The sequence below is a fragment of the Oncorhynchus nerka genome, linkage group LG22 (genome assembly GCF_034236695.1).
Source record: "Oncorhynchus nerka isolate Pitt River linkage group LG22, Oner_Uvic_2.0, whole genome shotgun sequence".
Taxonomy (NCBI): Eukaryota; Metazoa; Chordata; class Actinopteri; order Salmoniformes; family Salmonidae; genus Oncorhynchus; species Oncorhynchus nerka.
Genome location: NC_088417.1, coordinates 39,865,981 through 39,893,935, shown reverse-complemented (window position 1 = coordinate 39,893,935; position 27,955 = coordinate 39,865,981). Strand labels below are relative to the sequence as shown.

The following is a 27,955-nucleotide window of genomic DNA, read 5'->3' as shown; positions in this document are numbered from 1 at the left end:
TTTACATTAACAAATGTTATGTTTAGCTCACATATAATTTGAACATATGCATTAAGGTGTCTGTAATAGAATATACCTGGCAAAAACGAATGTAGACATGAATAAATGCATTTCTATAGCTTCAAAAATCTATTTTACAAAGGAGGATTAGTACCAACATGTCTGGGTTGGCTTCAAAACAGTGCCCCTGTCAGTCATCTAGTGTATATGTTTGCCATGCCAATAAAGCCCCTTTTGAATTTAATTAAATTGACAGTGTGAGAGAGAAGGCAAAGAAAGAAAGAAAGGAGGTGCCCTGTGACTCTTACTGCCCATGAGGTTAACCGTATAGGATGGAGGAAGTTGAGAGCAGTGGCGGTCTGGATCACTCAGTCAGCAGTGGGAGTAGTGGTGGTGTGGTCACTATCTGCTTTAACTCACAGCCCAGCTCTGGGGGAAGAAGGAGTAGTTTCTATAGGACTAAACTGCGTGATGGATTCCATAAATAAAGTGGAACCGAGCTGAATGTCATTGAGGGGATGGTAACTGATACTGTATAATCGCAGGGATAAAAGATTGAAGGGCATCGCAGTCTGATTTGTTTGAGATTTTAGGCCCTTTGTGCGTCCAAAATGGAATTATTCTCAGAGTGCGTCCCAAATGTAATCCTATAACCTACAAAGTGCCCTATATAGTGCTCTATGATGCACCCTATGGGCCCTGGTAATACTTTGTGCACTATGTAAGTAGGGATGCCATTTGGGATGCTGATCCTCTCTCCATACGGATAGGAGTGAAGCTAGTGGTGGTGGGGTGTCTAAAAGGCAGGGTGTGGTGTGGTCGCAGGAAACCCCTTTTTCGTTATCTTGATTACAGACTTTTTTTCTTTTCTTTTCATCAACCAGATTATGTTTTCTCCCATTAATGGGGGGAAGGGGTTACGTAAGCGTCCTATTGGCTATTTTCCTTATCAGATCTGGCAACCCTAGGGGGTTTTATGTAATGGATACAAGGGACACAGACAGGGCATGGAGTAACCTAGTTCTGTTCAGACCGCTGACAACCTTATAGACCTGAGCCCTGCTGACAATGTTTAGAGATACACCAAACGTGGAGAGAATGTACCAAAGTCTCCAACTGTACTTATTTTTTGTGATCTATGAGCCAAAGACAACTGATTCGAGCATGATGCTTCTTGTTGGTTACATATGCAGTGCTTTTGTTTTTTATCATAATAACAGAATAACCATTTATTTTAAATGCACATGAATACTAAATAAATGGCTTAGGAGAAGGACAGATGGCCTGGCTGCTATAAGCCGGTTTATGGTAGCACATCGTTTCACAGTTTAAGCTACCGGCACAGAACAGCAAGACTGCCATCAGGTGGTAAGAAATAAAGAGAGTTATATATCCATCATGACTATGAGCTAATGACTGTCAGTCAGTGTTTGCATGCATGTTTGACCTATCCTTAGAGTTGAAGTTATATGAATAGGCTGTGGCCATTTCAGCATTTATGTCTTGGTGAGGCAAACAAGCAAATAAATTCATTAAAAAATCCTACAATGTGATTTTCTGGATTTTTTTTCTCATTTTGTCTGTCATAGCATTGAGCTAGGCTGAAACACCTGCATTTTGGAGCTGCCTTTCTCAAGAAAACAAAAAAGAGACCATGTTTGTATGCAGTTTTATTAACTCAATGATATATATATATTTTTTACGTTGTTTGCAAACTGATATGTGATAGAATGCAAAACAGGCAAGCCCCCCCCCAAAATATTTTAATATTTTAATAATTTTATTTTACATTTCTTTGCCAAAAATGTGGGTTTCAAAACAGGCTCTGTCCCACCTGCCCTGAATGACGGGTCGCCACTGTGAATAGGTACTAAACTATCTAGGAGACGAAATTAAAATAGAAAATGGTTTGTTTCTGTTGCAGTATGAGAGTAGATTGTTTCTATGTTAATTGTATGGTCATTCAGGCCCATGAATGGCATAGAATCAGTGTATTATATCCAGGAGTAACCTTGTTTTGTTTATCTGAGTGCAAGATGTAAGATGGATGCCTGCATATTCTCCTTCCTTCCTCTGTCCTGTCAGGAGAGGAAGCATTAGAGAACAGTGCCCTCTGTTACAAGCAGGGCAGTTTTATCTTCAGGCACCTGCTGTTTCAGGATGTGTGCGTCCCAAATGTCACCCTATTCCCGATATAGTGCAACATTTTTGACCAGAGCCCTATGAGATCATGTCAAAAGTAGTGTACTGTACATGGAAGAGGTTGCCATTTGGGATGCATTATCAGTGATTGATTGAGAATGTCTGCAGGATAGACATTGACTGAGACCTGCCAAGTCGCGTTGTACTTTCCTCAGAATAATAGACAATGACATCCTTGTATCTGAATCCTCTGTGTCCTTGTATTTTTTTTATCACTGTGAATCATTACTTTGTATTTCTGATAAATAGTGGTGTGCTGGTATTTTCATTAAACCTGTGGCAGCTTGTAGTATTGATACATACAGCTCATGTCGGAAGTTTACATTCACTTAGGTTGGAGTCATTAAAACTCGTTTTTCAACCAGTCCACAAATGTCTTGTTAAAACTTCTTGGTGACAGCGGGCAGTATTTTCACATCCGGATTAAATGCATGCCCAAATTCAACTGCCTGCCACTCATCCCCAGAAGATAAGACATGCATATTAGTAGATTTGGATAGGAAACACTCTGAAATTTCTAAAACTGTTTGAATCATGTCTGTGAGTATAACAGAACTTATTTAGCAAGCGATACCCGAGGACTAACCATTCAGATTTTTCTTTTTTTGAGGTCACTCTCTTTTCAACGGATTTCATTGGCAATCCAGATTTCTAAGAGACCTTCTTGCAGTTCCTATCACTTCCACTGGATGTCAACAGTATTTAGAAATTGGTTGAGGTTATTCCTTTGTGCAATGAAGAAGTACGGCCATCGAGGGTCACTTGAAGTGTACTGTTAGATAGAGGCGCGTGACCAGAAAGCATGCTTCAGTTTGTTTTCTTCCTGTATTGAACACAGGTCATCCCGTCTTCAATTTGATCGATTATTTACGTTAAATACCTAAAGTTGTATTAGTTTGAAATGTTTTGGCAAAGTTTACAGGTAACTTTTGAGATATATTGTAGTCACATTGCTCAAGTTGGAACCAGTGTTTTTCTGGACTTTTGGACTTCTGGACTTTTTCTGAACCAGTGTTTTTCAAACGCGCCAAATAAATTGACATTTTGGATATATATCGACGGAATTAATCAAACAAAAGGACCATTTGTGATGTTTATGGGACATATTGGAGTGCCAACAAAAGAAGCTCGTCAAAGGTAAGGCATTAATTATATTTTTATTTCTGCGTTTTGTGTAGGGTTGAAATATGCTTTCTCTCTTTGTTTACGGAGGTGATATCCTCAGATAATAGCATTGTGTGCTTTCACCGAAAAGCCTTTTTGAAATCTGACATGCTGGTTGGATTAACAACAATTGTAGCTTTAATTTGCTATCTTGCATGTGTCATTTCATGAAAGTTAGATTTTTATAGTAATTTATTTGAGTTAAGCGCTCTGCATTTTCCCTGGCTTTTGGCCACATATCCCAGAGAGGTTAACAAACTATAGTTTTGTCAAGTCGGTTAGGACATCTACCGTGTGCACGACACAAATAATTTTTCCAACAATTGTTTACAGACAGATAATTTCACTTATATTTCACTGTATCACAATTCCAGTAAGAAGTTTACATACACTAAGTTAACTGTGCCTTAAACAGCTTGGAAATTTCCAGAAAATAATGTTGTGGCTTTAGAAGCATCTGATAGGTTAATTGACATAATTTGAGGTATACCTGTGGATGTATTTCAAGGCCTACCTTCAAACTCAGTGCCGCTTTGCTTGGCATCATGGGAAACTCAAAATAAATCAACCAAGACCTCAGAAGAAAATTGTAGACCTCCACAAGTCTGGTTCATCCTTGGGAGCAATTTCCAAACGCCTGAAGGTACCAAGTTCATCTGTACAAACAATAGTACACAAGTATAAACACCAATGGGACCACGCAGCCGTCATACCGCTCAGGAAGGAGAGGAAGGAGACACGTTCTGTCCCCTACAGATAAACGTACTTTGGTGCGAAAAGTGCAAATCAATCCCAGAACAACAGCAACGGACCTTGTGAATATGCTAGAGGAAACAGGTACAAATGTATCTATAGCCACAGTAAAACGGGTCCTATATCGACATATCGGCCGCTCAGCAAGGAAGAAGCCACTGCTCTAAAACCGCCATAAAAAAGCCAGACTACGGTTTGCAACTGCACATGGGGACAAAGATCGTACTTTTTGGAGAAATGTCCTCTGGTTTGATGAAACAAAAATAGAACTGTTTTGACTATAATGACCATCGTTATGTTTGGAGGAAAAAGGGGGAGGCCTGCAAGCCGAAGAACACCATCCCAACCGTGAAGCACGTGGGTGGCAGCATCTTGTTGTGGGGGTGCTTTGCTGCAGGAGGACTGGTGCACTTCACAAAATAGATGGCATCACGAGGGAGGAAAATAATCTGGATATATTGAAGCAACATCTTAAGACATCAGTCAGGAAGTTAAAGCTTGGTCGTAAATGGGTCTTCCAAATGGACAATGACCCCAAGCATACTTCCAAGTTGTGGCAAAATGGCTTTAGGACAACAAAGTTAAGGTAATGGAATGGCCATCACAAAGCCCTGACCTCAATCCTGTAGGAAATTTGTGAGCAGAACTGAAAAAGCGTGTGCGAGCAAGGAGGCCTACAAACCTGACTCAGTTACACCAGCTCTGTCAGGAGGAATGAGCCAAAATTCACCCAACTTATTGTGGGAGGCTTGTGGTAGGCTACCCGAAACGTTTGACCCAAGCTAAACAATTTAAAGTCATTGCTACCAAATGCTAATTGACTGTATGTATACTTCTGACCCATTGTGAATGTGATGAAAGAAATAAAAGTTTAAATAAATCATTCTCTCTACTATTATTCTGACATTTCACATTCTTAAAACAAAGTTGTGGTCCTAACTGACCTAAGACAGGGAATTTTTTACTAGGATTAAGTTTCAAGAAATGTGAAAAACTGAGTTTAAATGTATTTGGCTAAGGTGTATGTAAACTTCCAACTTCAACTGTAACTGGTGGCCTCGAGTGGTATAGTATAGTACCTGTTAGGTCCATGTGCCTGAAAGATACTCTGCACCCTCACCACGCTACTCATTTCCATGTGTTCTTATTCAGATAGCACAGATTGTGTTGCAGAGCGGTGTATCACGACCCTCAGCTATTTGTCATGGTCACTGTGTCACCACAGAGTGAGTGATGATCACTTCTCTGATCGATTGTGAAAGTACCCTCCTCTTCATCCCCCCTCCTCTACCCTCCTCCCATTGCCTCCGAAAGGTGGAGAGGTCTCTGCCTGCATTGATGCTCCTTCATCAAAACAGTGACACCTGCTACACCTGCCACAGAATGAAGCATTGACGTGATTTATCAACGCATCGAGGAAAGAATGTGCCGTGTTTAATTCTGACGAGTGAGCTCTAAAAAGGTTTACCCAGTCCAGATAGGGAATTAATATATATTGATTGATTACAGTAGGTGTGAAAGCATCACTGGAGGTTATCCGTACGTACTGTTACAGTGCATTCGGAAAGTATTCAGACCCCTTCCCTTTTGCACGTTTCGTTACGTTACAGCCTTATTCTAAAATCGATTAAATACAAAAAATACAGCATAATGACAAAGTGAAAACAGGTTTTTAGAAATTGTAGCACATTTATTACAAATAAAAAACTGAAATACATTATTTACGTAAGTATTCAGACCCTTTGCTATGAGACTGAGCTCAGGTGCATCCTGTTTCCATGGATCATCCTTGAGATGTTTCTACAACTTGATTTGGAGTCCACCTGTGGTAAATTGATTGGACATGATTTGGAAAGGCACACACCTGTCTATATAAGGTCCCACAGTTGACCGTGCATGTCAGAGCAAAAACCAAGCCATGAGGAATTGTCCGTAGAGCTCTGAGACAGGATTGTGTTTGAGGCACAGATCTGGGGAAGGGTACCAAAACATTCCTGCAGCGTTGAAGTTCCCCAAGAGCACAGTGGCCTCCATCATCCTTACATGGAAGAAGTTTGGAACCACCAAGACTCTTCCTAGAGCTGGCCGTCCGGCCAAACTGAGCAATTGGGGGAGAAGGGGCTGCAGGGTAGCCAAGTGGTTAGAGCGTTGGACTAGTAACTGGAAGGTTGCAGGTTCAAACCCCGAGCTGACAAGGTACAAATCTGTCGTTCTGCCCCTGAACAGGCAGTTAACCCACTGTTCCTAGGCCGTCATTGAAAATAAGAATTTGTTCTTAACTGACTTGCCTAGTAAAATAAAGGTAAAATAAAATAAAAAAGGGCCTTGGTCAGGGAGGTGACAGAGCTCCAGAGTTCCTCTGTGGAGATGGGAGAACCTTCCAGAAGGACAACCATCTCTGCAGCACTATACCAATCAGGCCTATATGGTAGAGTGGCCAGAGGGAAGCCACTCCTCAGTAAAAGACACATGACAGCCAAAAGGCACCTAAAGGACTCTCTGACCATGAGAAACAAGATTATCTGGCTTGATGAAACCAAGATTGAACTCTTTGGCCTGAATGCCAAGGGTCACTTCTGGAGGAACCCAGGCACCGCTCATCACCTGGCCAATACCATCCCTACGGTGAAGCATGGTGGTGGCAGCATCATCCTGTGGGGATATTTTTCAACGGCAGGGATTGAGAGACTAGTCAGGATAAAGGGAAAGATGAACGGAGCAAAGTACAGAGAGATCCTTGATGAAAACCTGCTCCAAAGCACTCAGGACCTCAGACTGGGGCAAAGATTCACCTTCCAACAGGACAATGACCCTAAGCACACTGCCAAGACAATGCAGGAGTGACTTCGGGACAAGTCTTTGAATGTCCTTGAGTGGCCCAGCCAGAGCTCAGACTTGAACTCGATCGAACATCACTGGAGAGACCTGAAAATATCTGTAAAGCGATGCTCCCCATCCAACCTGGCAGAGCTTGAGAGGATCTGCATTGAAGAATGGGAGAAACTCCCCAAATACATGTGTTTCAAGCTTGTAGCGTCATACCGAAGAAGACTCTGTAATCGCTGCCAAAGGTGCTTCAGCAAAGTGCTGAGTAAAGTGTCTGAATACTTATGTAAATGTCAAATTTCAGTTTTATATTTTTAATACATTTACAAAAAATAATTCTAAAAACCTGTTTTTACTTTGTCAGTATGGGGTATTGTGTGTAGATTGATGAGTGAAAAAAAAAACAATGTAATCCATTTTAGAATAAGGAATTGTAACAAAATGTGGGAAAAGTCAAGGGGTCTGAATACTTTCCGAATGCACTGTATAGGGAATGCGGTACCATTCAGGACGCAGACCGTTCTTTTGTCAAACTGGCCTGGCCTATAGAGAACTGTGTTTGCCCCTTGTCCCAGACCAGCTCTCTAGCCTTCGATTTGACAGTAGAAGTCACACTGCGATTGTCCTCGTGACAAATGTCTCTTTGGAACCTGTGGAGCGTACTGGAGCAGAGAGAGTAACAGCATGAACAAAGAGAGGGGCGCGTCACAGAGAGATTATGGCTGCGTCTCACCTGGCACCATATATCCTATAGTGCTCTGGTCAAATGTAGTGCTCTATAGCCTCCTGAGTGGTGCAGTGGTCTAAGGCACTGCATCACAGTGCTAGCTGTGCCACTAGTGATCCTGATTCGAGTCCAGGCGCTGTCGTAGCTGGCACAGCGTCATCCGGGTTCGGGCAGGGTTTTCCGGCAGGGATGTCCTTGTTCCATTGTGCTCTAGCGACTCCTGTGGCGGGACAGGGCATGCATGCTGATATGGTTGACCAGGTGTATGGTGTTTCCTCCGACACATTGGTGAGGTTGGCTTCTGGGATAAGCGGGCATTTTGTCAAGAAGCAATGTTTGGTTGCAATGGTTGGTTGTGTTTCAGGTGGATGGACGGCTCTCGACCTTCGCCTCTCCTGAGTCCGTGGAGTACAGGCGATGAGACAAGACTGTAACTACCAATTTGGATACCACTAAATTGGGGAGAAACCAGAAGCCATGGATTACAGACAACATCCACACCGAGCTAAAGGCTAGCTTAATGCTAGCATCAAGGCAAGCAAAACTGAAGTGTGCATGAGAGCACCAGCTGTTCTGGACAACTGTGTTATCATGCTCTTCGTAGCCAATATGAGCAAGGCCTTTAAACAGGTCAACATTCACAAGGCCACAGGGCCAAACGGATTACCAGGACAAACCGAAACAGGAAGTACTCAGAGCAGATGACGCTGCTATGCCAACAGTCTGCCAGGATTCATCCAATGTGTCACCTTCACTGATCATTTTCCCCAACCTCTCCCAACCAGAAGCCATGGAGACAACATTTGTAATGCCCAAGAAAGCAACACTGAAGTGTAACCTGCCTGGAAATGACTACATAGCACCTTTAAACAGGTCGTTCGGAGGGCCCAACAAATCCACAGATGATGCAATCTCACCGAGTTTGTAATGCCCAAGAAAGCGAAGGTAACCTGCCTAAATGACTACATAGCACGCCACACTGCCCTTTCCCACCTGGACAAAAGGAACACCTATGTGAGAATGCTGTTCATTGACTGCAGCTCAGCGTTCGACACCATAGTGTCCATAAAGCTCATCACTAAGCTAAGGACCCTGGGACTAAACAACTCCCTCTGCAACTGGATCCTGGACTTCCTGATGGGCCACCCCCAGGTGGTAAGGGTAGGCTTTGTCCCCTCCTGGACTCCCTATTCACCCACGACTGCATAGCTAAGCATGACTCCAACACCATCATTACGTTTGCTGACGACACAACGATGAGACAGTATATAGGGAGGAGGTCAGAGACCTGGCCATGTGGTGCCAGGATAACAGCCTCTCCCTCAATGTGAGCACGACAAAGGAGCTGATTGTGGACAGGAAAAGGAGGGCCGAACAGACCCCCATTAACATCAATGGGGCTGTAGTGGAGTGGGTCGAGAGTTTCAAGTTCCTTGGTGTCCACATCAACAACAAACTATCATGGTCCAAACACACCAAGACAGTCGTAAAGAAAATATTTGTTATGGGTCTCCAGATCCTCAAAAAGTTCTACAGCTGCACCATCTAGAGCAGGGGTGGGCAAACTTTTTGACTCGCGGGCCACAATGGGTTCTAAAATTTGACAGAGGGGCCGGGCCAGGAGCATTTGGAGGGAGTGTTTGGGCCGGATATACTAAAGCATTAAATGTAGTGTGTGCAAACCTCATAGCACAGTAAGAACACTACAACCCAATTTATTAACTGTCTTTCAAATGTGAAAAATAGCCCTTATCAGTTAATAAATTTGTCTCAAGGAATATGCAAGATATGGCATTTACATACTATTTCGCAGATACTGGGAGGAGGAAATGTAAATAGATTAAAATAACATACGCACTGTGATTTATCAAGATTGCGTCTGTTTTTAATAAGTTTCAATCGAAGGTGCAAAGTTAAAGAAATCAACATTTATTGAAAAATGGAATCACTTTCAACATTCAAAACATATTATTACACAACGAAATACTCAAGCTCAATAATATCTACTTGTGTTAAACTCCGCAAAATCATGGATGGATTGTCCTGACCGCGCGCTCTACAAACTCGCCACGGACGCCCTCGCCTTCACGCGCAAACAGTACACGTGTATCGTTGCCAAGCACACAGACATAGGCTGTATTAAATATCCTACCTGCAGCTGAAAATTTAAATTTAAATTAAGAGCGATGTGCGGCGTGTTAATTAAGCTACTGTACCGCTGCTGTGCGTAAATGCGCATTGCTCTTAATTAAAAGACGCACTTCCAAACTTTCCATATGCATTTTTTCATAACACAGCAGAAAAACTCACCATTTCAGTGGGAACAGTGTTGTTGGTCTCCCTTTTTGCCAGTGCATCAAAGTCTGGAGTTAGTTTTGTTGTGGCAATTCTCAGGACAGATCTGAGGTGTTGGTCAGTTAACTTGGATCTGTGATGGGCTTTGTTGATTTTCATGACGCTAAACGTCTGCTCACACACGTAGGTCGAGCCAAACAACACCAGCATCTTCTGCGCCGTCCTCCGGAGGTTTGGAAACACGGTCTCGTTAAGTGAAGCGTAAAAGTCATTCAGTTTAAGAGACTTGAACTTCTCCTTTGAGACGGAGTCAGACTGAAGATCGATCAGTTCCAATTGCAGCTCCTGCGGTGCTGATTCGGGGTCTTGTGACAGGGGACAGGACACCAGTTGAAGTGACTTGTCAATTTTTTCAAAATCACAGAACCGACGGCAAAATTCTCTGTGCAGATCGTCCAGTGATTTGCAGTATTTCTTCGCATTTCGGGCGGCCTCTTTCTGCACGGCTAGTGTGGGGAAATGTGCGAAAGATTTGTTTGACATTTGCCTGGAGAATAAAACCAGCTTGGATTTGAAGGCTCTCACATTTGTGTACATGTCGTGCGCAAACTGATCTTTCCCCTGTAGCTTCACGTTCAGCTCATTCATGTGTGAAAATATGTCCACAGCAAACGCAAAGTCACAAAGCCAGTTTGTGTCGCTCAGCTCGGGAATTCTTCGGATTTCCCCATTAAATTAAAAATGAGCGAATCTCGTCTTTGAGCTCCCAGACTCGTTGAAACACTTTCCCCAAACTTAACCAGCGGACGCGAGAGTGGTAAATTAGGTCCTGGTGATCCGCATTAGTTTCTTCCAGGAACGTAATGAACTGACGATGATTAAGTCCCCTTGCTCGTATGAAGTTAACAAGTTTTACAACTGGATCCACGACGTGATTAAGCTGCAATACAGACTTACACAGAGACTCCTGATGAATGATGCAGTGAAGTAAAATAACATCCTGGTCAGGGTTTTCTTCTTTCACTTTATCCTGGATTCTTTTCAGCAGCCCGATGTTTTTTCCAGTTAAATTTGGCGATCCATCCGTGGTGACATTGGCAAGTTTACTCCAAGGTAGCTTCATTCTCTCGATGACAGCAGACACCTGTTCATATAAGTCCTCTCCTCGCGTTTTCCCTTTCAGTGATTCCATGCTCAAAAGCTCCTCCGTTATCTCAAAACTGTCGTTAATCCCTCGGATAAAAATTAGGAGCTGAGCAGTGTCTTTTATGTCGTTACTTTCATCCAGTGCTAGTGAATATAACTTAAAGGACTCCGCCTTTTTGTTTAACTCGCTGACTATATCTTCGTCAATCAGTTCCACGCGGCGAGTCACTGTCCTGCGTGCTAAACTGATTTTTTCAAACTTGGCTTTGCTCTCTGGACACAAGAGACCTGCTGTCTCTACCATGCACTCTTTCAAAAACTCGCCTTCGGAGATAGGCTTGCTAGCCTTTGCTAATTTGAATGCCAGCAAATAACTTGCCTTGGTACTTGACTCTTGAATTGCAGTTTGTCGGTGAAAAATGTTCTGTTGACTCTGTAAATTAGCTGCCAACCTCTGAGCAGTAGCCGCCCGTTCTTGTGTTGACTGCTTGCTAGCATAGTTTGCATGCTTCGTGGCAAAGTGACGGCTGATATTGTACTCTTTGAAAACCGCAACAGCTTCTTGGCATATCAGACATACAGCCGTTGATCGGACTTCAGTGAAGAAGTATTTTGTTGTCCACTCCTTATTAAACACTCGGCATTCGCTGTCCACTTTCCTTCTCTTTGGTCCGCTCATTTTCACAGAAGGGCTTAATGGTGACGTGAAAATTAAAGTGAAATAAAGAGAAATACGCGCCACTCCAACAACGGTCAATGTGTTTTGAGTGCGCCATCTATTGGGGAAACATGGGCATTGCAGGGAAAGGGGAAAAAAGGAGGTTTTTACTATAATTTGGACAAGTTCGGCGGGCCGGATTAAAAAGCCTAACGGGCCGTAGTTTGCCCATGTCTGATCTAGAGCATCCTGACCGGTTACATCCCCACTTGGTATGGTAACTGCTCGGCATCTGACCATAAGCCACTACAGAGGGTAGTTTGTACAGCCCAGTACATCACTGGGGCCAAGCTTCCTGCCATCCAGGACATATTTATTTTTTTACCTTTATTTAACTAGGCAAGTCAGTTAATTAAGAACAAATTCTTATTTTCAATGAAGGCCTAGGAACAGTGGGTTAACTGCCTGTTCAGGGGCAGAGCGACATATTTGTACCTTGTCAGCTCGGGGATTTGAACTTGCAACCTTCCGGTTACTAGTACAACGCTCTAACCACTAGGCTACCCTGCTGCCCTATCTAGTGCCCTATCTGGTGCCAAAGAAAATTGTCAAAGACTGCTGTCACCCAAGTCATAGACTGTTCTCTATGCTAGCTGTACCGGAGCGCCAAGTCTAGGTGCAAAAGGCTCCTTCTTCGCCCAAGCAAAAATACTGCTGAACAACTTATCAAATGGTCACCCGGACTATTTACATTTACTCCAAGCAGGCTGTCATGTGCCTTTTATTGAGGAGTGGCTTCCGTCACACTACTCTACCATAAAGGCCTGATTGGTGGAGTGCTTCAGAGATGGTTGTCCTCCAGGAAGATTCTTTAGGAACTCTAACACTCTGTCAGTGACCATCGGGTTCTTGGTCACCTCCCTGACCAAGTCCCTTCTCCTCCGATTGCTCAGTTTCACCAGACAGCCAGCTCTAGGAAGAGTCTTGGTGGTTCCAAACTTCTTTCATTCTTAGGGACCTTTAATGCTGCAGAAATGTTTTGATACCCTTCGCCAGATCTGTGCTCGACACAGTCTTGTCTCTGAGCTCTGCGGACAATTCCTTCAAACTCATGGCTTTTGCTCTGACATACACTGTCAACTGGGAGACCTTATATAGACAGGTGTGTGCCTTTCCAAATCATGTCCAATCAATTGAATGTACCACAGGTAAAGGATGATCAAAGGATGATCAATGAAAACAGATGCACTTGAGCTCAATTTTGAGTCTGAGTACTTATGTAAATAATGTATTTCTTTTTTTTGTATTATTATACTTTTTCAAAACTGTTTTGCTTTGCCATTTTGGGGTGTTTTGTGTAGATTGCTTAGGAATGTATTTTATTTCATCCATTTTACAATGATGTGGTAACGTAACAAAATGTGGAAAAAGTAAAGGGGTCTGAATACTTTCCCGAAGTCACTGTATATTAGCAGCAGCAGTGGAGGAGAGGAGAGAGAGACACCATCAGTGGCTGCCATTGCCCCGTGGAGCGGTGTAGGGGACACCCGTGTTTACCGCTGTCTGTTGTAGTCACAGCACAGCAGATGCCGCTTTATCAGTGTCATCTCTGCATAATATTAATACATTAGCCGGAATCAAACAAAGAGCGACATTGTCCTATAAGGACGGCAGACACTGAAGACACTTGTTGACATTTTACTGCATTGTTCGGCGCGAGTAACATAAGCATGTTGCTGCACCCGCTATAACATCTGCTAAACTGTGTACGCGGCCAGTAAACTTTGATTTGATTTGGATTTGAAGTGACTCCCTGGCAGGAGGAATAAAAACACTGCGGTTCCTGTAGAATGAAGAGAGTCTGAAGAAATGCTGTTGCTTACTGAAAGTGTATGACGCTAACAGCACAGCTCTCCCCTGGAGAGGAAAAGGCAGAGTGAATGTACTCATAAATACCGGCCTTTGAGACACCGAAAGGGAGAGGATTCCCATCAATGGGAGAGAGAGAGAGAGGGAGAGAAAGTAAAAGATGGTGAGCGGTAGAGAGAGAGAGGGAACAAGAATGAGGGAGAGACGGATAGTAGAGGGAGTGAGAAATAAAGAAATAAAGTTGGGGTGTGCCGTCAGGGTTGATGGAGGCAGAGGGAGAGAACGTGAGGGTAAAGCTAATGTTATAAGCTGGTAGTGCCGGTGGCCAATTGAAATTCATTCTGTGTGTGTCTTCAATGCAGGGAGGCAACAATGGTAAAGATAGGGAAAACGCACAGCAACAGTCTCTCTCTCTCTCCTTCCCTATCCCTCTGTTATGCCCCTTTCCTTTCTAAGCTTCTCTCTCCGTCTCCTTCGCTATCTTTCTGTTATGCCCCTCTCCTCTCGGGGAAGGGTAGGTTGAGCGAGTGTGGGGGGGGGTAAGGAGATGGAAGACTTGATCACAGCAGAGACACAGCAGTGAGTATATAAGGTCTGGACTTAATCATCTGTTAGGCGGAGTGCACTGGGCAGGGTAAGGAAAGAGGAGAGGGGGGGGGGGGGGGGGGAGCGATGAAGCCAGCGTTCCACTCAGTGCTCAGACATGACTGAGCCAGAGAATCTGTGACTGCTCTCTGCACCAGAGGGAGAGAGAGAGAGAGTCATGCTACTGCTGCTGCTCTCTGCACCAGACAAACAGACACAACAAGACACACCGTCTCTGTTCTCCCCAGCCAGCCCAGCAGCCAGCTCTCTGTCTGAGCCTCTGCCCTGACCACTGCCCTGTAGAACTCTCCGTGCCAGCAAAACACGTTAAACAGAAGAGAGAGAAAGAGGAAGAAGAGAGAGAAGAGCCCTGTTGACTCTATCCTGTCCACCTATCTGACTGAACCCAAGGTGGCAGAGAGGAAGAAGTGGCGAAGGCGGCGCCCCCCATCAGGAAGAACAGCGGTCAATAAAGGACACCGGTAGCTCCACCTCCGCGTCTGAGTCAGAACCCATGTCTGCACCGCGTGTCCCCCAGGAGCCTCTACAGGACATTGTCACAGCACACACACCAGAACCAAGGGAGCCAGCCAGCCACAGCAGGGAGCTGAAAAGCAGCAGCACTGCAGAAGATTTGGTTAAAGCTAGATAGAGGAGCAACCCTGGGGTGCTGAAGAGAATAAGGATTTAAGGTGGGGTAACTGGCAGTGCTGCAACAGACCTGTGCCTCACTCAGAGGCTCTCTCTTTTGCCTCTCTGCTGTGCTGTGGGACATGTGGGCGGGCGGGAGGGCTAAGGAGGCAAAGGGTCGATTTCACCGTGGAAACTGCCCTGCCGAGAGTTAGATAGTGCTTGGGTCTGTCTGTGAGGATCTAAGTGCACGTGTGGAAGGGGAGGAGGGGGGCTCGGCGTGGATACGACAGTCTCCTCTGCTCTCTATTGCTACACTCCATCCCTCTGTCTCCTTCCTTCGTCCCCTCCCTCTCTCTTTCTTTCTCTCTCTCTTTCTCTCCACCTCCGCCCCTCCTCTCCTCTCCTGCTCCCCCCTGCGGGCAGAGTGTAAAGCCATGGACCGAGGCTGAGTGGATGCTGCTGCCTGACACTGTGTTTGTGAGGCGGCTGCCGTCCATTCCTGAACCCCCCTGGTTCCCTTCATGCCGTGCTGTGGGCTGGGCCATCGCCGGAGAGCACAGCTTCCATACGTGAGTCTGCTGCCTAATTCTCTCAATTTAGGACATAGACAGAGAGGGAACACCGGAGGCATACTGCGTACTGCATGAGTCTTAGTAATTCTCTGCTGTTGTCAACAACAAATACACTGAGGAAACGGTTCATGTAATCACGCTTTCTAGGAATACCTGTAGCTCGTTCAAAAGTCATGTGTATGTGCGCATGCGTGTGTGTACATGCAGGCACATGCACATGTTTTCGGAGTGTATGTATGTACATGTTTGCCTGAAAGTGTAAACACATACACGCGCACACACACACACACACACACACACACACACCTGTTTATCTGCAACCTTGCAGATTTCTCTGCACCCTGTCTAACTGAGACTACACACGGTCTTACTGAGACCATTTTTTTCTCTATCGACTCTCAGCAGACCGGCAGCTCTCTCTACAGAACTCCGCCGTTTGGCATCATGTGCGCCCAGCCAGCCAACCACACTAAGAGGCAGTCGATTGATCTTTTATCCCATGTTTATATGGGGACGGACGGACGGATGGAGAGAGATTAGGATGCAGTCAGTGGGTGGCAGAGAGCGATGTCCACATGGCTCATGCTTGGCTGACGGCAGAGTTTTTAATGGGCTTTACTCTGTTTATTTCATCTCTCTTCTTTGTGTGTGAGCGTCTGGGCTGTAATGCTGTCTAACAGATAGAATGAGTTTAAGGGGGGATAGGCTTTTCATTTGTACATCAGCCTAATGGAGCACAGTGGGAGAAACATTCAAGGGTTCCTCCTCCCTGGCATTTAAGGGGGGGAATGGCAGGGCAGCGGCAGACTTGGTCAACATGAGACGAGGTGCTGCCAATTTTTTTAAATATCTGCCATTTGTGTTGCTTTTTCCCCAAAATTTGACTTTGGGCTGGTTCAGGTCTCTAACAGTGTCTGATTGTCCTGGTATGAGTGTTTGGGTGGACTCATGCCCAGTTATAGACAGAATAAATAGAAGTATCTTGGCTCTGCACAGTATACTCTGACAAAGTAGCAACTGCTTTTGCCACACACACACACACACACACACACACACACACACACACACACACACACACACACACACACACACACACACAATCTATAACAAAAGGACTGCATAGACAAGAGATAATAGTTTTATTGCATGACTACCGTCACCACTAGATGCCCCTATAGCACCTTTCAGATTAGATGATTTATACACACACACACACACATTTTACACATGCACCTAGTTCCGCAGCTTTTATGTTACTATAATCAACTCATGATGCAATAGTGCAGTAGTGACGTTTCATTGGGTTCACCTTTGTATGAATTATGATGTCACTCCAGATCTCAGACAGCTTGGTTGTTAATGTGAATAGAATGCTCTTAGAATTGGTCTATAGTATGTCATTCCATTATGATGATTTCACTGGTCCAAATCAGAGCCAACCAGTGCTTACAGTAGGCTACATATATACAGTGTTCGTCCCAAATTACACCCTATTCCCTATTTAGTCACTATATGGGGAATAGGGTATAATTTAGGACAAAGCCATAGAGGTTCTATATTAATTTATATGGACAAATTACTCCAGTCCAATCAGCATACAACACATGCAATGTGCTCCCAGTACAGCTGTTATATCAGACAACTTAAGTATTTTTGCTGACATAATGGTTGTATATTATCCACTGCAAAGACAACAACAAAATCCTCATTACCGCTCTTCCTCAGTGGTCTCTGTCTAAGTCAATTTGACCATGTCTGAGCGGCATGCACACTCATGCTGCTGTGGTCTGGATGAACATTTACAAAAGAGTGGATTTTAATCTGAGTGATGAGTGGATTAGTGCAGGGCTGCAGGCAGGATTTAGGCTTACTGCTCCTGTACAGCTGGAGAGATGGCTGTTGTCCTACTCCGTACTTTGCAGGATGCTCTGAGCAGAGGCCAAGAACTCTCTCTGTGTGTGGGATGCTTTTAAAAATGCAAAAGGCATTCCTTGTGGAAGGGTGAAACTAATAAAGAATGTAATGATTTCATTTGTGTATACACCGAGTGTACAAAAGATTAAATCAAATCAAATCAGTGAAGGAGAACCTGCAGGTTTTGGTAGCGGGCCGTGTCAGTGGCACTGTATTGTCCTCAAAGCGAGCAAAGAAGTTGTTTAGTTTGTCTGGGAGCAAGACATCGTGGTCCGTGACGGGGCTGGTTTTTCTTTTGTAGTCCGTGATTGACTGTAGATCCTGCCACATACCTCTCGTGTCTGAGCCGTTGAATTGTGACTCTACTTTGTCTCTATACTGACGCTTAGCTTGTTTGATTGCCTTCTGGAGGGAATAGCTACACTATTTGTATTCGGTCATGTTTCCGGTCACCTTGCCCTGATTAAAAGCAGTGGTTCGCGCTTTCAGCTTTGCACGAATGCTGCCATCAATCCATCAAAGTTTCTGGTTGGGGAAAGTTTTAATAGACGCTGTGGCTACAACATCGCCGAAGCACTTGCTAATGAACTCGCTCACCGAATCAGCGTATTCATCAATGTTGTTGTTCGACGCTATGCGGAACATATCCCAGTCCACGTGATCAAAGCAATCTTGAAGCGTGGAATCTGATTGTTTGGACCAGCGTTGAACAGACCTGAGCACAGGTGTTTCCTGTTTTAGTGGTCAGCTTTTCCGAAAGGAGGGCGGGGGAGGACCTTATATGCGTCAATGAAGTTAGAATAACAATGATCCGGGGTTTTGCCAGCCCGGGTCGCGCAATCGATATGCTGATAAAATTTAGGGAGCCTTGTTTTCAGATTAGCTTTGTTAAAATCCCCAGCTACAATGAAAGCAGCCTCAGGATATGTGGTTTCCAGTTTACATAGAGTCCAATGAAGTTCGTTCAGGGCCGCCGATGTGTCTGCTTGGGGCGGAATATACACAACTGGGATTATGATCGAAGAGAATAATCACAGTCGTGTATATTCTCCCCCAAGAAGACCAGGAGCCATAACCCATTCAAAGGCACTTACATCTTTTGTCTTGCCCGTTCACCCTCTGAATGGCACACAAACACAATCCATGTCTCAATTGTCTCAAGGCTTAAACATCCACTGATTTGAAGTGGATTTATAACAAGTGACATCAATAAGGGATCATAGCGTTCACCTGGATTTACCAGATCAGTCTATGTCATGGAAAGAGCTGGTGTTGCTAATGTTTTGTACATTCTGTGTACACTATGGCCAAAAGTATGAAGTATATGGTGCATATGGTGTGGTAAGAGCACAAGCACGTTCATGTGATTCTATCTGCTTTTGAACTCCGAGACTGCTTCCTTCCGTGACACACCACTCTTTCTATGACACTCCTCTCACATGTTTCCAGTATGGAGGCCCAAACTGCTGTTTTACGTCGGAAATGGGGCGGAACACAATTCCGCTCGCGATGGAATTTAGAGCACGGAGGGAGACCTTGCTGAATGGGACTCGTTCTGACTCTGACACGCAGCAGACTAAAGGGCCATGGCAGTCTCAGACACTGCACGGAAACTGGGCTAATTGAAGACAGCAGGCCCAGACTAACTGTTTTGTTCGCTCTTACTGGTTCCCATCGTGCAACGGGACTGGAGAGTAGTACATTTGTAGCCTATATAAGAGCTTAGCAGCACATTCAGCGTAGCAGTAGTCTTGGTTCCGGTCTTTTTTTAGCTAGAATTAAACTCCTTGCTACTCCTGTCGTTTGCCAAAGACATTGGCCTTTTGTCAATCTCCACGTTCAATATGCAGGCAGATTCACGGCGCAGTTGCACCGTAAATCAACGTCATGGAACGTAAATGGAACATGAGGTGTGTGCAAATCTGTCGCAATCTAGAATGATCATTTTAAGAACAACAATAAGCAATACCGTTACGACCTGCTGCGGCCATTCCCTTGTGAGAAGGCAGTGTCAACGTAAGATCATGTTGATCAAAGTGGCAAGAGAGGACTGTAGATGAGAGAAAGATAAATAAAGACACGGAAGGTATTAGGCTACAAGATTCAATCGAGATAGGTTTGCTTCACTTGCATACCGTTAATGAGTTGCTTACATTTCTGAAATGTTGAAATGCTCATTTCAGTTATATTATTTGTCCATCCTACCTTGAGTCCAGACAGAGTCCAGACAGGCTACTTTAGGATACTTTCAGAATGGACATTCATTTTCCCAATCTGCCCACTGTAATTATACATTATTTTCATTCAATTGAGTCTATGACGGAAACCAAGTGGTTTTTATTTTAGGCACAAAGATAATTCGACATCATGTCTAGATGATAAAAGGCTACACTGATCACTCAGGCTTCGCTGCCAATTGTATAGATGTCCACATAGGCCTAATATTTAAATTGAGGTAATGTGCTCATAATCATTATTTTTCAATCCATAGTTGACGCCTCTCCTAATGAAAAGGCCATCATGCTGTGAGCTGCTGGACAGTTGATGCCCCTCCTAATGAACATACCACCCTGCTGTGAGCTGCTGGACAGTTGACGCCCCTCCTAATGAAAAGGCCATCTTGCTGTGAGCTGCTGGACAGTTGATGCCCCTCCTAATGAAAATACCACCCTGCTGTGAGCTGCTGGACAGTTGACGCCCCTCCTAATGAAAAGGCCATCTTGCTGTGAGCTGCTAGACAGTTGACGCCCGTCCTAATGAAAAGACCACCCTGCTGTGAGCTGCTGGACAGTTGACGCCCCTCCTAATGAAAATACCACCCTGCTGTGAGCTGCTGGACAGCACACTTGCATTTAATATGTGTTTATGGATGAGAACGTGAAGTAGCCATTTCCAAAACGGAGCTCAGAGGGGAATCGTTGATTGCCTGCTTTGCAATCTGTTCCCTATGTCAACAGCCAGGGTTTCATAAAATAGGCCTAGACAGTAGTCACTATACTTTTTGTATTTCATTTATTTTATTAAAATGACACATTTAGCCATGTTCAACTTCAATTCATTGGCACAAAACATTCATCAGAAATGTTGTTTTATTTCTGGCTTGCATAGCAAAGGTAGAAGTTGGTCACCTAAATTCACTGTAGTAGGCTGGGCCTAATATATTGGCTAGCATACAAATGGTGAATTAATAGCCCAACCTAATGAATGAATTAACTTCTAACTTACACATATGTCTTCTCTGTTTCCTTCTTGTGCAATTCATTCATCTCCCCTGGCATCTCCACTGGCCTCTCTCTCTTCCATCCACTGTGTATTCCCGTTTATAGCTCTTGAACCAGTAGCCTAACCCAAAGCGTGTCCCAGAAGTAGCAATAAGCTATAATTTGGTCACTTATTTTGAACAATCCAAAATATATATATTTGTGATCAAATTTGCTGGTGGTAAAAATGCAATAAACGGGAATCCTCTTTTCTCCTTGCGTCTAATGTTTATGTTTACAATGGCATGTAGTATTATGTCAGAATGCCCAGTGTTTCCTGACAGTCTCATTTGCATAAACATTGTCATTGGACGATAGCGCTGAGGGATATTGAATCAGGAATCAAATCTCCTCGAGCTCATTCGTGATAGAATGTTCTTATTTGAAGATATGCCGATTGGCCAGCCTCTTTGGCAAATGACAGGAGTGGCAAGGAGTGGAATGTAATAGCTGAACAGAGACGGCAACCAAGCCAGCATAGCTGCAACAGAGTAGAAACTGTTTCCTGGACACAGGTTAATTAAGCCTAGTCCTGGACTAAGGGAGCATTTCAAATCAAATCAAATTGTATTGGTCACATACCCATGGTTAGCAGATGTTTTTGCGAGTGCAGTGAAATGCTTGTGCTTCTAGTTCCGACAGTGCTGCAGTATCTGACATGTAATCGAACAATTCCACAACAACTACCTAATACACACAAATCTAAGTAAAGGAATGGAATGAGAATATATACATATAAATAAATGGATGAGCATTGACAGAGCGGCGTAGGCAAGATGCAATGGATGGTATAAAATACAGTATATAGATATGAGATGAGTAATGCAAATAATATAAACATTATTAAAGTGGCATTATTAAAGTGACTAGTGATCCATTTATTAAAGTGGCCAATGATTTCAATTCTGTATGTAGGCAGCAGCCTCTCTGTGTTAGTGATGGCTGTTTAACAGTCTGATGGCCTTGAGATAGAAGCTGTTTTCTCTCGGTCCCAGCTTTGATGCACCTATACTGACCTCACCTTCTGGATGATAGCGGGGTGAACAGGCAGTGGCTCGGGTGGTTGTTGTCCTTGATGATCTTTTTGGCCTTCCTGAGCCATCGGGTGCTGTAGGTGTCCTGGAGGGCAGGTAGTTTGCCCCGGTAATGCGTTGTGCAGACCGCACCACCCTCTGGAGAGCCTTGTGGTTGTGGGCGGTGCAGTTACCGTACCAGGCGGTGGTACAGCCCGACAGGATTCTCTCAATTGTGCATCTGTAAAAGTTTGGGAGGGTTTTAGGGGACATTCCATTGAAAGTGTTTATTATTTCAGGGGCTTAATCTGTGTCTAGGAAACCTCCCCTTACTTTCTAATGGGAAGTGTGGGATTTTGATACTGTAGGTTGTTAGATGTGTGTGCTTGTGCTTTTAAAGGGTGGCTGAACGTCCTGATTTGCCTCGTTTTTTGGATTTGGTTAATTAAAAAATGCTGGCGGCCATGACTGAATTCTAACGTGAGTTGGTTTTGTGTGTTTGTTTCTTAAGAGTTAGCCAAATTCTTTTGCCAATTAGCTTCAACTGGCTGATGTGCTACCGTAGCAAAATTGGTCTGACTTTGGATAGCCTTTCTCCGGGGCTAGTTAGGGACCGTCAATAAATTACACAGTGTAAATGAGACAGAGCATTTAAAAAAATAATTAATAAATAATTAATAATAATTTAACTACCTGAAACTGTAGTTAAATTCATGAATGCTAGCGGTGAGCTAATCTCCCCTGGTGAGTGTGTGGCCAGGAATTCCCATTTTTTTCAGGCTATGGGATCAGAACCGGAACATTGGGCACTTTTTCTGGAGCTGTGGACACTTTGTCTGGAGCTGGGCTTCCTTGGCAGTGGATGTGCGTTCCTCCACTTTTCCAGAGTGTAGTAGGGAAACTCCCGTAAACTAAAATGTCTTCTTTTCACAGTTTTTACAGGTTTTTTACATAATCTATCATCTCACCCTCGGACTAGTGGAAACTGTGATATGTCTGTGGAGGCCTTGTGTGTAACATACCTAACAGAGTGGGTGTGAGTGTGATGTGGACAGATCCTGGATCAGTGCAATCTGTCTGTAGGTGCTGCTTTGTAAATAGCCCTACTACAGGCCTGGGTCATATACATTAGTGGACTAATTCAGGTAGGCCTCTCCCCATTTTGGCTTGCTTCTGTTTGGTTCCTAATTAATACAACCCTGGAAACAGTGACGTAATGATGATGGCAAAGTGGCACCACTCTCCTTTGGCTCGGCTTTTACGAGATTGATGCTGAACATGTAAAACGTAATAGTATACTGGTGGTGTCTGGTTAGGCTCTTCTCAAAATACAGCTTCCCTCTCTTTCCTATATCTTTCATGCCCTGATCTGTTTCACCTGTCCTTGTGATTGTTTCCACCTCCTCCAGGTGTTGCTTATTTTCCCCAGTGTATTTATCCCTGTGTTTCCTGTCTCTCTGTACCAGTTTGTTTCGTATGTTTCTCCTTTCTCTAGTCCTCCCGGTTTTGACCCTTCCGTGTTTCTGGACTTTGTACCCGCCTGCCTGACCGTTCTGCCTGCCTTGACCACGAGCCTATCTGCCACTCTGTACATCCTGGACTCTGATCTGGTTTTGACCTTTTTGCCTGTCCACGACTCTTGCGTACCATTGGGAGACATCAGGAGTTGCTACAGGGTACTGTGGAGGGGCAGGACATTTTATAGGTATTTTATAGCTACCTGCCCTATTAGGAAACACTTGTCTCTAGTGGGTACCAGTACTATGGTGAGTCAGACTATGAGTTTCTTAATTCCGATCCCCTGCACAACAATCTAAGTCTCTCCGAGTGCTCATTGACTCTGGGGCTGATGAATGTCTTATGGATGCCACGATAGCTTCGGAGCTTGGTGTTCCCGCTCAGCCTCTTTCTGTGCCCATTGATGCTAGGGCACTGGACAGCTGCTCCTATAGTACGGTGCCTGTTCAATTACGGGTTTCTGGTAACCAGTGAGACCACAGTTACTCCTCATTGCGTCTCCCCATGTTGTGTTGGGATTTTCCTGGCTCCAAAAACACAACCCTGTTATTGACTGGACCACAAGCTCCATCCTAGGTTGGAGTCCTTTTTGCCATTCAAACTTCCTTTAAGCAGCACAGCCTTCCCCAAGTCATCCTCCTCAGGCTGTTAGCAAGACTGCTGATGTCTCTGCTATTCCTACTGAATAATATGAACTCCTGGAAGTGTTCAGTAAGGCACGTGCTACTTCCCTTCCCCCGCACCCTTATGATTGTGTCATTGACCTTCTCCCAGGCACTACACCACCTTGGGGTTGGTTGTATTATCTGTCTGGACCAGAGACCAAAGCTATGGAGGAGTCTCTGGCCACTGGGGCCGTCAATCCTTCTGCATCTCTTGCCAGTGCAGGGTCCTTTCTTTGTGGATTGACTACCAAGGACTACCAAGGACTCACTGGCAAAAATAGTTACCCCCACCCTACCTCTCCTCTGCGTTTGAACGTCTCCAGGGGGCCACCATGTTTTCCAAGTTGGACCTTCGGAATGCCTACCACCTGGTTCGGGATATGCGAGGGATGAGTGGAAGACAGCCATCAACACAACTAGTGGACATTGTGTACCAGGTCATGCCATTTGAACTCAGGCTTTGGTCAATGATGTGCTTCGGGACATGCTAACCCGGTTTGTGTTCGTCTACCTGGACGACATCCTGTTTTTTCCCCCGATCTGCCCAAGAACATGTACTCCATGTCAGACAGGTCGTTCAGCGCCTCCTGGAGAACCAATTGTTGGTGAAAGCCGAGAAGTGAGGTCCACCGCTCTTCTATCATCTTTCTGGGATATGTCATTGCTGAGGGCAATGTTTAGATGGATCCTGGAAAGGCCAATCTACCACTGATGTCACATCAACCAACGTGCAGTTGCAACGGTTTCTTGGGTTTGCACCCTGGGGGCCCCCCTCTCGGCACTCACCTCCCCCAAGGTACCGTTCAAATGGCCTCCAGCTGTTGACAAAGCCTTTGTGGACCTGAAGCATCGGTTCACAACAGCACCCATCCTCATCCATCTGGACCCCTCGTGTCAATTTGTAGTGGAAGTGGATACTTCGAATGTGGAGTGGGAGCCATCTGCCCAGAAGATGGCAGCGATCTGCCCAGAAGCTTCATCCATGTGCCTTCCCAGCGATCTGCCCAGAAGCTTCATCCCTGTGCCTTCCTGTCCCATCGTCTCAATCTTGCTGAGAGGAACTACGATGTTGGCAACCGGGAACTCCTGGCGGTGAAGATGGCGTTGGAACTGGCTGGAAAGAGCAGAACAGCCATTCCTGGTCTGGACCGACCATAACTTAGAATATCTCCGTTCAGCCAAGCGCCTCAAGGCAGGCCCAGTGGCCCTCCTGTTTACCAGATTCAACTTTACCATTTCCTACCGTCCTGGGTCTAAAAATGTGAAGCCTGATGCTCTCTCCCGCTTATACAGTTCCACACCCTCGACTTCCAAAACTATTCACCCTACCTCATGCCTTGCTGCCACTTTAGATTGGGGTATAGAGAACCTGGCCCAATGCTTCCCAACCTGGACCTGAAGGGGGCCCAGCTAACCGGCTGTTTGTCCCTAACCCAGTCCGGTCCTGGAACAGGACACACTAGCCTTCCTTGTTTCTGGTGGCCACAATGGTCCCTCACGTCTCTGCCTTCATCACCGCATGCACTGTGTGTGCTCAACAAGACTCCACGGCATGCTCCTTCTGGCCTCCTGCAGCCACTACTGGTTCCTCATCGCCCCTGGTCTCATAGGTCTCTGGATTTTGTCACTGGGCTACCTCCGTCTAATTGCAACACTGTCATTCTAATGGTAGTCAACCGGTTCTCCAAGGCCGCCCATTTCATGCCTCTCCCAAACTACCTCCTGCCAAGGAGACGGCCCAGCTTATGGTGCAGCATGTCTTCCGGATCCATGGACTCCCGGTAGACATGGTGTCCATTCAACGTTCTCATCTAAGTTCTGGAAGGCATTCTGCACCCTTATTGGGTCGTCGGTCATCCAGATTCCATCCACAAACTAACGGTCAGTCGGAGTGAGCCAACCAAGACCTGGAGACCGCCTTAAGGTGCCTGGTCTCAACTAACCCCACTACCTGGAGCTGTCAACTGGTCTGGGTGGAGTATGCCCGGAACACTCCTCCCTGTTCTGCCACGAGTGCTCCATAAGGGTATCAGCCTCCACTCTTCCCTGAACAAGAGGTCAGTGTACCCTCGGCCCAGATGTTTGTCCACCGCTGTCGACATACCTGGAGAAGAACCAGGGCGGCTATTTTCAAGACCAACTCCAGGTATCGTCAACAAGCTGATCGTCGCAAGACCCCAGCTCCCCATTGGGCAGAGGGTATGGCTTTCCACTCGATCTGCCTCTTCGGTCCCGCAAGTGACGCAAGCTGTCTCCCCGGTTCATTGGCCCTTTTCCCATCTCAAGAGACCTGAGTTCCACTGCTGTCCATCTTGTGTTACCCCGTACCCTCCGTATTCACCCTACTTTCCACGTGTCTAGGATTAAGCCTGTCTCACTGTCCTTGTCTCCAGTCCTTGTCTTCCCCTGTGTATTTATCTGTTTCCTGTCTCTCTGTGCCAGTTTGTCTTGTATGTTTCCAAGTCAAACAGCATTTTTTTCCCCGTTCTCCTGCTTTTGCGTTCTCCTTTTTCAAGTCCTCCCGGTTTTGACCCTTGCCTGTTCGGGACTTTGTACCCACCTGCCTGACAATGAGCCTGTCTGCCACTCTGTACCTCCTGGACTCTGATCTGGTTTTGACCTTTTTGCCTGTCCACAACCATTCTCTTGCCTACTCCTTTGGATTAATAAACATTGTAAGACTCCAACCATCTGCCTCCTGTGTCTGCATTTGGGTCTCACCTTGTGCCTTGATAATATCATCAACTTATCCTTAAGTTGCTTTTTCTTAGAATTTACTCACTAGTGATTGAGTGCTCGTGGTCATTTATTAATGATGTATACACTGTTGTCATTTCTGAGTTTTGCAGTAGGGTTGTAAAATTCCAGTTATTCGTAAAATGCCCAGGTATTTCAGAAATCCCGATTGGAAGATTCCTGGAATCAGGAGGGAATAAACATGGGAATTCTGAGAAATGTTGCAACTTTGCATGCATCACTGGAGTGGGCGTGAGCGGTCGGCAAACGCTTATTTTTAATTAAAGAACTCAGTCCAGCATTAAATGTACTCTTGAAAGTTGTAATAGTCTAATTTGTGTCGTACATCATCAGTTCTACTTGTCATGTTAGTCATTGCTATTTATGGATGTTCCCCAATGCTGGAAGGGGGTCCCTGATTGCAAAAGTTTGGGAACCCCTGTCTCTGACCACTAACACATGAGATTGGCTCACTGCTGTTAGTAGAAAGCATCTGTTTGGAAAAAGAATGCAGACACTTTTTTGTTGTAGAGTTTGCACTTTCTGACATTTGATTGATTGTAGGCTATTTACCAGAATCATAATCAGTGTTGGGGTAGTGAACTACATTTAGTTCAACTAATTGAACTACATTTTTCAGTAGCTTGGTGGTAGTTGAACTAAATTCAAATCTTGGAACTACACACTACTTTATTTGCACACAAAAATAAATATGGGTGAATTACGCACACTTTATTTTCCCGACTCCAACCTGCCTGATTCTCACTGGAAACATTGTTTTTGTGTTTAGGCAAAATTGCATATGACCCCAAAGTGATCTGTCTTGCAATTTGTAGTCTATGGCATTTCAGATTTACATATGATAATTTTCCCTATTAGTAGTTTGGATGTAGTAAACTACTTTTTCAAATTAACATTAGTTAAGTAAATTATAATGTTTCTTGATGCTATGCTTAACTTCTTCCAGTGTGAATTAATTGGTATATAATTGGTATATTGGTATGCTATTGGTATATTTTCAGAGTAGCTTCCCCAACACTGATCATAATGACATCCAATGTGGGCTGATAAGCTGTAGAAGAAAGTCATTGCCAGCTAGGGTTGGGTGTATATGAAGAATTGTGCTACTACCAGCGTTTCATAAACAAATACAGTAGGCTAGGTGGGATGAAAGTGCAGACAATATACACTGTGTACAAAACATTAGTAACACCTTCCTAATGCGTTGCGCCCCCTTTTGCCCTGCGAACAGCCTTAATTCATCAGGGCATGGACTCTACAAGATGTCGAAAGCATTCCACACGGATGCTGGCCCATGTTGACTCCAATGCTTCCCACAGTGGTGTCAAGTTGGCTGGATATCCTTTGGTTGGTGGACCATTCTTGATACACCTGTGAAAAACACAGCAGCCTAGCAGT

At 44.8% G+C, this 27,955-nt stretch overlaps 1 protein-coding gene across 6 annotated transcripts in view; it reads left to right on the top strand.

Moving 5' to 3' along the window:
- The window catches only part of LOC115105159 (voltage-dependent L-type calcium channel subunit beta-2-like), a 146,307-nt gene that overhangs the window by 6,253 nt on the left and 112,099 nt on the right, over positions 1-27,955 (top strand). For 2 of the 6 annotated variants that reach the window (XM_065007143.1, XM_029626838.2), the window contains exon 1: positions 15,033-15,427. The exons of the other annotated variants lie outside the window; for them this stretch is intronic. In XM_065007143.1, the coding sequence (XP_064863215.1) occupies positions 15,380-15,427 (48 nt within the window). In that variant the 5' untranslated portion in view covers positions 15,033-15,379. Of the gene's footprint in view, positions 1-15,032; positions 15,428-27,955 lie in introns of those variants that run through there. 6 annotated transcript variants of the gene reach the window in all.